The 12,342-nt window shown below is 48.5% G+C and overlaps 1 protein-coding gene across 2 annotated transcripts in view; it reads right to left on the bottom strand.

The window, feature by feature from the left end:
- The window catches only part of myofl (myoferlin like), a 46,899-nt gene that overhangs the window by 21,858 nt on the left and 12,699 nt on the right, over window positions 1-12,342 (bottom strand). Inside the window, exons 12-22 of one of the 2 annotated variants that reach the window (XM_052150889.1) lie at window positions 3,307-3,433; window positions 3,105-3,208; window positions 2,949-3,017; window positions 2,786-2,829; window positions 2,451-2,533; window positions 2,195-2,233; window positions 1,801-1,922; window positions 1,391-1,504; window positions 828-1,005; window positions 597-721; window positions 386-495 (exon numbers count right to left, since the gene is read on the bottom strand). In XM_052150889.1, the coding sequence (XP_052006849.1) occupies window positions 386-495; window positions 597-721; window positions 828-1,005; window positions 1,391-1,504; window positions 1,801-1,922; window positions 2,195-2,233; window positions 2,451-2,533; window positions 2,786-2,829; window positions 2,949-3,017; window positions 3,105-3,208; window positions 3,307-3,433 (1,115 nt within the window). Of the gene's footprint in view, window positions 1-385; window positions 496-596; window positions 722-827; window positions 1,006-1,390; window positions 1,505-1,800; window positions 1,926-2,194; window positions 2,234-2,450; window positions 2,534-2,785; window positions 2,830-2,948; window positions 3,018-3,104; window positions 3,209-3,306; window positions 3,434-12,342 lie in introns of both variants that reach the window. The other variant, XM_052150887.1, reaches the window with a different exon arrangement.

The raw sequence follows: 12,342 nt of genomic DNA on the forward strand, positions 1-12,342 counted from the left end.
TTCAATCCAGTTACAGTGTAAATGCAATGAGAACTGGATTTGTATTCCACTTCAGATCATTTCTGGGCCAGCTTAAAGAGGTCTGAGCTTGATTCTTGTAAATAGAACAAGTGTGAACACCCTTAGAAAAATAGCAATTGCTAGTGGCAGTAGAGCATTGGCAAAACATGACTTAATGAGAGTTGCTGAATTGAATGCCTTTTTGCCCTTTAAGCTTATACCTAGGCAGAAACAATATGTGCTGATAAATGTTTATCATATCAAAGTATCACATCATGCAGTCTGAATATTTGTCAAAAAATTCACAGTGATTATTTGACAATTTTTTCCCTAAACTATCAGGCAGATAAGAAGGTTTCTCATCTTGTCCTTGTCTGGAATTTACCTGGTAAGGTCATCAATGAGTTGAGTGATAAGTTTCAGCCAGATCTCAGCGAGTCGAGAGTCAGATATTTTAGCCAGGATGGCCGTCTTCAGAGAGATGATGTTGGATTGCTGGAGAAAGCATCATGTGAAATATGTGGTTGCTCTGATTCATTGATCTGTTTGCTAAAACAATAAAACTGCATAGAATAGAGAGGGCATTTAAACCATACCAGTCGGTCAACAATGTAGAGAATGATGTTCACTGCATCCAAACGGTGACTAATATCCTCCCAGAATGAAGTGAGTATAACAACCGGCTTAGAATCAGCCCAGGGCAAGTAATAATAGTGATTTCCTGTGGAAAACACAACACACTATGAGCAAACTATGATGTAGTTCTCAAGGGTTCAGGTTTGTACTATATGTATCTGTTAAAGCTATTTGCATTATGAGGAACTCACCATCAAAAACAGCACAGCTGTATTGAGTGGTGGAGGCCAGAGGTTTGCAGGTGGAATCCAGTTTATTCCCATAGTTCCCAATGCTGACCTCAAACTGGATAGGTTCTCCAGGTTCTTGAAGCATACACGCACTGTGGAACACGGCACATAAGGAATATTTCCTCCTCCGCTGGTATTTCTGCACAGTAAGGTACATTAAACAAGAATTTTGAGAGACCTATTCTGCAAAAATAGTAATTGTGACCTTTACTGTATATGACTCAATTGTGACTTTTTTGTAAACTATGAAGTGAAATTAACTGAAAGAAATTATATTTTTAATTTTGTATGGAAAGTAAAATTTCCCTCATTGTATCACTTTTTATAAATGTGTTATAAAGGGGAAGCTAAAAAGACTGAGTGGGATTGTGAAATTCTGGCAAATGTAACATTTCAACATATTAAATAAAAGGAAAAACTAAATAAAGAGGCATTAAATAGTTTAAAACTATTACATGTGATTTATCCTTTAAAATTATTATTATTAAGTACCACAGGGAACAACTGGGAAAAGCTTTTGTTACCTGTACCACTAAAATGTCATCGTTTGGAATGTCTTCCACCTTCTTGTCAGTTTTGTCCTCCAGTTGAGTGGAAAGCTCAATAAGAACCCTCCCTCGATAGGCCACACCTTCACCCTGAGACACACAGATCTTTTTTAACAGCTCACAAAAAACTGCCGCAGATTGTGCAACATAAATGTATGAATGTGAGGATGTAAATGCTTGTCCATGAAATGTTTGCTCAACTTCTTTATGCAATGCAAACATTGAGTAACAGTATTATCTTCAAAGCCATGGTGCTGCAGAGATGTTTTTCTTCTCAGATTGTTGCTGGGATTACAGACAAAATATTGGGTTGCCCAGTACTCATTATATTCTGTAATTTAGCTGTCATCAACCCTGGCACAGCATTTCTTCTCTACTGCACTCACCTTGCCATTATTCAGCTCCTCATATGGGTCAGGTAGCCCAGTAAATTCTCTTGGACTTCCATAAAGGTTAATATAACACGGCCCAAAAGCTGGAAGAAAGCCAACCTCAGCTTCTGTGGTGTCTGCTGAAAAAGAATTGATTAGCAGATGGCAGATTAAATAAAATGTAGACTTCTCCTATAAACTAACAGCATAAAGCAAAAGTATTAAATGGAAAGTGTGGAATCTCTGAACTACCAGTGGCATCAAAGGGAATTGCTTTTCAAGAAGTCAAACTACGAATAACTCAGTTATGGTTGTCTATGCACATTACACTGGCATAGGAGAAAGTATTTTAACACACTTCATTTTTAATGTGCAATTGATTGAACTAGGTACAGAAGAGGCACTATACCATTAAAAGAAGGAGGCAGCCCATTTTCTGAAGACGATTCTGTTGAAGAAATTAAGGTTTAGACAATATGCATAGCTTGTTCGACAGAAAACCTTTATTATTAAATGCTGTTATTTAAAAATAAGGTTGTTTTGAATTGAGAGAAACAGTTCTGAGAGAAACACAATTCTACTTATATTCTAATTTGGAATATTTTATGAATTAATTTATACATATTCACATTTGTACCACTTGAGATGCAAATAGAGAACCCTACCCTCAATTTCCCCTCCAGATGATGCTATTTTAGTCAGATTCAGGTAGGTGGTTCCAATAACATCGTTTCTTGACAGGCGATCCCTGTAAAGGGCAAGAGTTTTAATAAAGTATTCAAAGAAAAAAATAGTTTGAGGAGAGAGAACAGGAAATTCTATAAAGATGAAGGGGAACAGGATCAGTAAAAGACACAAGCCAGACTCAAACTTGCATCCCCTCTTTGAGCACCACAGATCAATGTTTCAGAGCATGTGTGCTAACTGCTATAGCATCAACAAAGGCAAATACTCTTGAGATGTATGAACAGTATATCAGAGACGTAAATAAGTGCCTTACCAGTCATATAGAGAGAGCTTGATTCGTTCACACATTGATGGGAACTAAAAAAAGAGATAATGCGCTCCTTAAGCATTTTATGTTAGACTTTAATGAATTGGAAGTTAATTTTTATATTGTATGTATAAAAAAAAATTAACCAATGATTATTTGCTTTTAATACCTTAACCTGCAGGTGAATGAGTTGATTCCATTCCGGATTGGCATTCTTCTCAACAATCTTTGTGCACACCTTAAAGGACCAAAAAGCAAATTATCAAAATTCTTCACCAATCAGTCCCGTTCTTTAACAACAAACATATTTAATCATTAATTTTACCTTTTTGCCAGCAAAACTGACTTCTAGAAAGGGATCCACCAAGTTTTTCTTGTCATTTGATCCACCAAACATGTTCTTTACTGTCTGGGCAAATGCATCATCCACTGAATATGATGAGAAAACAGAGGAAGGTTACTGACAATGGAAACAGCAGTGGGAGTATAGACCAATAGAACTGTAGTAGTGTTACTGTCAAATTTACTTTGTGGCATGTCTTCGGCACGGTAGATTTTCAGACTGAGCGTAGCCGAACGCAAAGCGACCCCAGCCGGCAACAGGAGGTTGCTTTCAATGTCATCCTGTTCCTCGTTCCCTTCTCTCTTTTCCACCTGACCAAAAGGTTAGTCATCAATACCAGAAATGTGATAACAATGGAACTTTGGAACAATGGAATGGCAAATGTAATTTCAGGGTTCCCACACCTCTAGACCACTTAATTTCCATTATATTTGCATGACTTTTCCAGTTGCCAGTACTGAATAAATATATATTTGTAATTAATTTAACAGTGATTGCACTCATAAAGACCAATTTTTAGCTGATGAATTGTTGTAGAGCTGAGAAATTTAACAAGAATTTTATAAAACGATATATATTTATTTCAGAAATTTCTCAGACTATTACACTTTTATATCAAAATACGTTCTACTATCCCATTGTATTGTTCATTGACAACTAGAGTATAAGTAAGCCATTCATGGGTTTACCTCCCCCAAAAGTATAAACACTGAGCCTCACAGTCACTATCAAATCATTGATCTTAATATTTTGAATGACCAGCTCAACCCCACCCATCCCTTTCACACTCAACCTATAGCATGAGTTTGTGTTATGGCTACTTGTAATAAGCTGTTCAGCCAGGAAAATATGAACATCCATGGCAGACGTGTACTGAGGAAAATAAATTTGGCTTCACCCTTCAGATGTTATAGCAAAAATTTGAAGACTGGATAAAAGACATATAGAACGTAATAAAACCAGAGTGAACATTGCAGTCACATTTAAAATGTGGAGGACTTTGAGGGAATTTTGGGGGTTTGATGGAGATGACAAACTTGCCAAGTTGCTGCTTGACAGGTAAGCTAAACTCAAGGTATTGCCACACAAGTTAGCTCATTGCTGTCGAACTCCAGAGCAATTCCTACGATACTCAGAATATGTATCGTTTCGCATACAATTTACCAGAAGAACCATCCTACCTCATGTGCTGTATCCCCCGCACACCCAGCTGCTGTTCAATCCAGCAATGTTATCAGATGACACAATTTCTCTGCCACACTTTCTGTCCTGTGTGTATAGGCTATATTGGTCTTGTTTATTATGATGCTAAAAGTTTTATTTAGTAAGGCCTATATGTTCATAGGGAATCAGGGATTGATGAGTCTAAGGGGTGTTGGGAAGATTGTTTAAATACATACTTTATTATTGTAATTCCATTTGGTGCCACTAGAAGCTAAGAAATTGCGTAACATTCCATTCATAGCCAAGTCATAGTGAAATATCACGTAGAAAACATTTTTCCAATTGGACTTTACGTTGTTTGAAGACATTTCACCACTTTTCAGTGTGATAAAGTTATTAGAAATGTGACAATGTCTTAAAATTTAGTTCAGTTGCAAAACAATCTCTTTCTCACTCAGAACTTCTCTATTACATGACTTGACACATTACAACTAGTGGTCGATCGATATGGGGTTTTTGATGGCCGATGCCAATATCCAGAGTGCAGGGTGGCCGATAGGCCAATACAATGCAGATATATCACACAATTTAATATAGTAAATAACAAAAATAAAATAGCTAAAAAAAAAATAATAATAAACTCTTATTTAGCACTATATTTACTCAATTTCACACACACACAAAAAAAATATATTGTATTTTAAATGGTAGATAGCAGATTCTTAAGATTTCTCTTTAGTCATCAAAATTTTGTAATTTATTTGCACATGAAGAAATTGTTAATATAGCTAGTCACTATATATACACACAGTAGTCCAGTAACCATGGATAGCATGTCCACGTTTGCAATCACATTTTCTCCAAAAATACCAAATCAAATAAATTGTACATACAGTGCATAGTGAATAAGACATTTACTTATAGCACAAGTGAAACGCTTTTACTTTGGGCTGCATCTGAAAACGTGGGCAGCGGACTTGCAACTTGCTGCCTAATTTTGAGCTGTTTTGAATGAATGGAACTCTTAAGAAAACTGGTCTCCGAACAATTTGAAAAGCACCTTATTTTCATCGTACCTCTGTATACAGATTCCGGAGGCAGCATTTTCCTGGTTTTCGGGACGTAGCCTTGAAGTTGCACTCACGCGCTTGTGCGGATCTAGCACAGGATCGCCTGCTTGGATTGGAGTGACTGTCATGATATGTGAATGAGAGGAACTTTGATCCTGATCCTGAAGTTTTTGATTCTGGCTGATAGAATACACACTTCAGAGGAAGATTTTAGATGAGTGCTCGATGGGACGAAAACACTTGTTTCCCCTTCTGTCGCTCTCTCCACGTTGTGTCGGAGAAGCGACACTAGGGGTCTCTCTTGAGCGCCGATATCCACCTCTGATCTATGAAAAAAGGCCAATGAGAGTTGGCAGCCAGTATTTGCATGTCCCGCCCCCGGACATACGGGTATTTAAGCGGCGCAAATACGGGAGTTCATTCAGAAAATTTCTTCAGAGCCGATGGTCTGTCTGCAGTTTGCTGCGAGCTACACACCACTATTACGTTCCTGTTTCCTCTGACGATCTGCATGCTGTTGGATTTGACGGCGCACAACAGCGGCTTTCTCCTACTTTGCACGGCGTGCATTGTTGCCCCTGAGCGCTTCGACAGCGCAGACACACACACATACTGTGTATTAAAAGAGTTATTTCCCTTAAAAGAGTGAATTTCTCTAAAAGAGCAAAACACAGCGGCGTTGAACGTCCTTTTCAGGACGCGTCTTTTTCAAGATGCCCTTCCGCCCCTGTGTTGTTCCTGGATGCGGTAGAGTGCTCTCCGCTTCAGACGGCCACAGGCGCTGTCTCGTGTGTTTTGGCCGCGATCACACTGAGGCGGCGTTTGTGGATGGCTCATGTTCTTACTGCGAAAACATGACCATGACCACGTTGCGGTCGCGGCTTGCTTTCAACAGAGAGCAAGCCACCCCAGCTGCACCCCGCATTGCTCCTTCTTCCCACGGGATTGAGGACGATGCGGTTGGCGCTGGGGGCGATTTGGGGGCGGCAGCGGGTGCAGTTTCGCCGGGTAGCCCCCCGCGAACCTCCCGTTCCCCGACACGCTCGCTGGTCCCCGTCTACGCTCGCGGCGATAGCGGCTCGCCTCACGGCCCGGCTGTCTATCCTCCCGAGCCCGAAGCAGATGAGCTCGCCGCTGCATCGGAGAGTGTGATGTCTGATGCTGAGGACTCCCCTGGACTGCCGCCTTCGGGCCAGCAGGCCCAGGCTGAGGCCGACGCTCAGATGTCTGACATGCTTTCCCAGGCCGCCGTGAGCATGGGGTTGGATTGGAACCCTCCATCCTCCCCACAGCCTTCACGGTTGGATGACTGGTTCCTGGGGGCAGCGCGCCGTTCGCGGCCACGCATCCCCCCGGTCCCGTTTTTCCCAGAGGTGCATGACGAGCTGACGTCTACGTGGAGAGCCCCGCTCTCTGCTCGTCTAGGTGCCACCCGCTCCACTCTCACCACCCTCGACGGCGGAGAGCGCCACGGATACGGGGCGATTCCCCAGATCGATAGGGCAGTTGCATACCATCTATGCCCTGGTAACCCTACCTCCTGGCGTGGCCGCCCCGTACTCCCATCCAAGCCCTGTAGGACAACATCCTCGCTCAACGAGAAGGCCTACAGTGCGGCTGAATGCGCTGCCTGCGCCCTGCATGCGATGGCCCTCCTGCAAGTCCACCAGGCCAAAGCACTCAGAAACATGCATTGGGGTGGACCTGATCCTGATGTGCTGCAGGAACTGCGCTCAGCGACCGACCTCGCACTGAGAGCGACGAAGGCCACAGCGCAGGCACTCGGACAGGCGATGGCCACCCTAGTGGTCCAGGAACGCCATCTCTGGCTCAATCTGGTCGAGATGCATGAGGCCGACAAGTACCACTTCCTAGACGCACCTGTCTCCCAGATTGGCCTTTTCGGCGACACCGTCGAGGACTTCGCCCAACAGTTCTCCGCGGTGAAGAAGCAGACGGAGGCCATCTCTCACATCATGACCCGCCGCACACCTGTCGCTACGGGCCCTGCCCCGTCTGCTTGCCGAGGGCGCCCCCCTGCGGCGAAGAAACCAGCTCCTGCTCCGCCCCAACCCGGGCCCAGCTCTCAGCCCCAGCGTCGAGCACCCCGCAGGTGGCGTACGCCCCCTGTCTCACGAACCCCCTCTAGGACCCGGAAGGCTCCCAAGCGTTCCTGAGACAGTCGACCCAGAGCCGAAGACGTTAGCTCCGGAGGTGGTAAGACTGCTCCGTCCCCCGGTGGAGGGCCGGGAGGAGAATCCTTTGTTTTTTCATTTGCCACACCCCCTGACGGGGGCTGTGGTACCCTATTTACTTTGCCTCTGGGTCACCTGGCCCGCAAATGCAGTTCTCACGGCAATCTGCTTTCAGATTACGACAGTCCCGGTACACCGGACGCGGCGATCCCGCCTTCCGCCTGACCACGACTGTCCCCCGGCCGGCCGGTTCAGACGAGTCCAGAGGACACCAACATCAGACCTCCTCCTCAGTCACGAACCCGCCCCCTGCCGGGCGCGCGGAGCAAGGTAAGTGCTTTGAGTCTATTCTCAGCACCTCAGCCTCAGGCCGCAACGAAGCCACCCGACGCTGCATTACCTGTTCCGCCCCGCTGCGAGGCCCCGCCGGATACGTCCAAAATACTCGTCCCTTTGGTGCCCCTAGCGCAGAGCTGGGAAGCGTGGTTTTCGCTTCCCAATGCGTCACGTTGGCTGCACCGGACCATTCGACTCGGTTACGCAATTCAGTTTGCCCGGCTCCCGCCCCCCTTCAGGGGCGTCCGCTTTTCCGCAGTACATGGCGAGCATGCCAGTTCCCTGCGCACGGAAATCGCGACCCTCTTAGCCAAGGGCGCGGTAGAGCCCGTCCCTCCAACCGAAATGAGGAAGGGTTTCTACAGCCCTTACTTCATTGTACCCAAGAAAGGCGGCGGCTTACGACCAATCCTGGACCTGCGAGTTTTCAAACGGGCCTTGTTAAAACTCCCGTTCAAAATGCTCACGCAGAGAAATATTCTGGCTGGTGTTCAGCATCTAGATTGGTTCGCAGCGGTAGACCTGAAGGACGCGTACTTCCACGTCTCAATTCTGCCGCGACACCGACCCTTCTTACGGTTCGCGTTCGACGGCCAGGCGTTTCAGTACAAAGTCCTCCACTTCGGCCTGTCTCTGTCCCCTCGCGTCTTCACAAAGGTCGCAGAGGCGGCCCTTGCCCCGCTACGAGTAGCCGGCATCCGCATTCTCAACTACCTCGATGACTGGCTCATCCTAGCACACTCTCGAGAGTTACTATGCACATACAGAGACCAGGTGCTCCGGCACCTCAGCCGCTTGGGGCTTCAGGTCAACTGGGAAAAGAGAAAACTCACTACGGTTCAGAGCATCTCTTTTCTCGGGTTGGAGTTAGACTCAGTCTCGATGACAGCACGTCTCACGAGCGAGCGTGCTCAGTCGGTGCTGGACTGCCTCGCTTCCTTCAAGCCAGGCACAGTGGTCCCTCTAAAATTTTTCCAGAGGCTCCTGGGGCATTTGGCGTCCTCCGCGGCAGTCGCACCGCTGGGGTTGATGCATACGAGACCACTCCAGCACTGGCTCCAGACTCGAGTCCCGAGACAAGCATGGCACCACGGCACGCATTGGGTAAGGATCACCCCCGCCTCCCTCAAAACACTCCGACCCTGGACAGACCTCTGCTTTTTACGGGCAGGAGTGCCCCTGCAGCAGGTGTCCCGACGCGTTTTGGTCACAACCGACGCCTCCCGGTCCGGGTGGGGTGCCGTGTGCAGCGGGCACGCAGCAGCGGGCCGTTGGAAAGGGGCCCCACTGCGTTGGCACATCAACTGCCTGGAGTTGCTGACCGTCCTTCTTGCTCTCAGGAAGTTCCTCCCATTAGTTCGGGACAAACATGTCCTCGTGAGATCGGACAGCACCACGGTGGTGGCATACATAAATCGCCAAGGCGGCGTACGCTCCCGCCACATGTCACAACTCTCCCGCTGTCTCCTCCTATGGAGCCAGCAGCGACTCAAGTCTCTGCGTGCCACTCACATCCCCGGCAAGCTCAACGTCGTAGCGGACGCGTTATCACGACAACGCCTACCCGGCGGGGAGTGGAGGCTTCACCCCCAGTTGGTCCAGCTGATTTGGGAACGGTTTGGCAAGGCCCAGGTAGACCTGTTTGCCTCCCAGGAAACCTCCCACTGCCCGCTCTGGTACGCCCTAACAGAGGCTCCCCTCGGGACAGACGCGCTGGCACACAGCTGGCCCTCGGGGCTGCGCAAGTACGCATTTCCCCCAGTGAGACTTCTTGCACCGGTGCTGTGCAAGGTCAGGGAGGACGAGGAGCAAGTCACGTTAGTGGTCCCCTACTGGCCCACTCGGACTTGGTTCTCGGAACTCAGACTTCTCACGACAGCTCCTCCCTGGCAAATTCCCCTGAGGAAGGACCTCCTCTCTCAGGGACGGGGCACGCTCTGGCACCCGCACCCAGACCTCTGGAACCTCCACGTCTGGTCCCTGGACGGGATGCGGAAGAGCTAGCCGGCTTACCGGCGACCGTTGTGAATACAATCAACCAAGCCAGAGCCCCCTCTACCAGGCACCTTTACGCCCTAAAGTGGCGCTCGTTCGCAGATTGGTGTTCTTCCCGAACCAAAGACCCGCAGAGATGTGCGATCAAGTCAGTGCTCCTGTTCCTACAGGAGAGGCTGGACAGGAGGCTGTCCCCGTCCACCCTCAAGGTGTATGTTGCCACCATTGCCGCCCACCACGATCCTGTAGACGGCAAGTCTTTGGGTAAGCACGACCTGATCCTCAGGTTCCTGAGAGGCGCCCGGAGGTTGAATCCCTCCCGGCCAGGCCTAGTTCCCTCCTGGGATCTCTCGGTAGTCTTGGCAGGACTCCAGAGACCCCCCTTCGAGCCGCTTGAATCAATTGGACTCAGGGCCCTCTCTCTTAAGACGGCCCTGCTGATCGCGCTTGCCTCTATCAAGAGGGTCGGGGACCTGCAAGCGTTCTCTGCCAGCGACACTTGCCTGGAGTTCGGTCCAGCGGATACGTCTGTGATCCTAAGACCGCGACCGGGCTATGTGCCCACAGTTCCTACCACACCATTCTGAGATCAGGTAGTGAACCTACAAGCGCTGCCCCGGGAGGAGGCAGACCCAGCCCTTTCGTTGCTATGTCCAGTGTGCGCCCTGCGCATTTACCTGGACCGCACACAGAGCACCAGACGTTCTAAGCAGCTCTTTGTCTGCTTTGGGGGACGGCAGAAAGGGAATGCCATCTCCAAACAGAGGCTCGCCCACTGGGTTGTTGACGCCATCACACTGGTTTATCACACCCAGGCCGTGCCCCTACGATTGCGGGTCCGAGCTCACTCAACAAGGGGTGTTGCGTCCTCGTGGGCACTGGCCAAGGGTACCTCCCTTGCAGACATCTGTAGAGCCGCGGGTTGGGCAACACCCAACACCTTCGCGAGGTTTTACAACCTCCGCGTTGAGTCGGTTGCGTCTCGTGTTTTCTCAGGTCCGAGCCCGTAGAACTCGGTAACACGTAGACTGACCGGCCGGGTGGATCGCTTGCGCCCTGCGCCCTTTTCCTGACGTCAAGGTTAAGTAGTGCGCCTTTTTTCCCAGGGCGCCCCACTCCGAGTCGGGACCCTGGTCGATTCCTCCCCAGCCCTCCGGGTTCGCGGTTCAGCGGAGGAACTCGCCGACCCAAGCCACTGCGGGTACCCTGATGGCTACCCTGTACTGGTATAGGTGCTCCACAGGTAAGGCCTCCTGCTCGGACTCCCCCTGTGTGTAATTCCACGGTTCTGTCCCCTTATGAGCGGACCCCCGTGTCTCCCTTAGGCAGTTACAGCTCCCCCGGTCGCCGTGCTGTAGCAACTCCCCCCTTTTCGAGGCTGGATCTACCACCGCACCATACTTTCCACACGAGTCCTAAGACGGCCGTGTGACGTGTCTACCACTTTTCCTCCCCAAGAAAAAGGGCAGGTGTGGTCTCCGCAGGGTCTGGGTAAGACCCCTTCCCTATATGCGTGTAAGGGCCCCGGCCGTGATTGCTCTATGCGAGAAACATAGAGAGAAAAGAGGCCCAGCCAGGCTGGCCCGTTCCCATGTTGGCAGACATCGCCTTGTTCCCCTCTCAGGGTAACTAGAAGGATCCCGATGTTCGTATGGGGCATTGGGGAAGGGTACGTGCAGCCAGGTACAGATGATGCGCGGCACTGGATGAATCCCTGCCCGCCTCTGTATCGGCAGTCCACGTACACGGTTCAGCACATGGCAAGATTGGAATGGGTCCCCTAGTGTCGCTTCTCCGACACAATGTGGAGAGAGCGACAGAAGGGGAACGTTTGGTTACGTATGTAACCTCCGTTCCCCGAGGGAGGGAATGACACGTTGTGTCTTTCCTCCGCCATGTCGCTGAAACAAGCCACTGTTGTGGCCGGACCATTTCCGGCTCCTCAGAAAAATCCTGAATGAACTCCCGTATTTGCGCCGCTTAAATATCCGTATGTCCGGGGGCGGGACATGCAAATACTGGCTGCCAACTCTCATTGGCCTTTTTTCATAGATCAGAGGTGGATATCGGCGCTCAAGAGAGACCCCTAGTGTCGCTTCATACTGTTAAATGAGATATCTGCATTTTGCAAACGGTGTATAATACAAGTTTTATTGATATTTACCTTTTATCATGAAAAATGTTACAGGGAACTGTTGAGGAGAGACTGTTAGAATATGTGCTCTAGAGGTAAATAAATGAGTTATTGGCTTCGGTGATATATCGGTCGACCACTAATTACAAATTGAAGCTATTCCAATGAGTGGCAAAACATCTTATAAGAAATAAAGTCTAGTTGCAAAAAGATTAACTCTACCTGACATCCCAGTAAGTAACACTTGTAGTCTGACTGTTCAGCGATGAACTGTCAGGGTTCAGCCTTTTCTGTTGGTTGCATTTTTATTGGCTTTGTGGCTAAAC

The sequence above is a fragment of the Xyrauchen texanus genome, chromosome 20 (assembly GCF_025860055.1).
Source record: "Xyrauchen texanus isolate HMW12.3.18 chromosome 20, RBS_HiC_50CHRs, whole genome shotgun sequence".
In the NCBI taxonomy this organism is placed as follows: Eukaryota; Metazoa; Chordata; class Actinopteri; order Cypriniformes; family Catostomidae; genus Xyrauchen; species Xyrauchen texanus.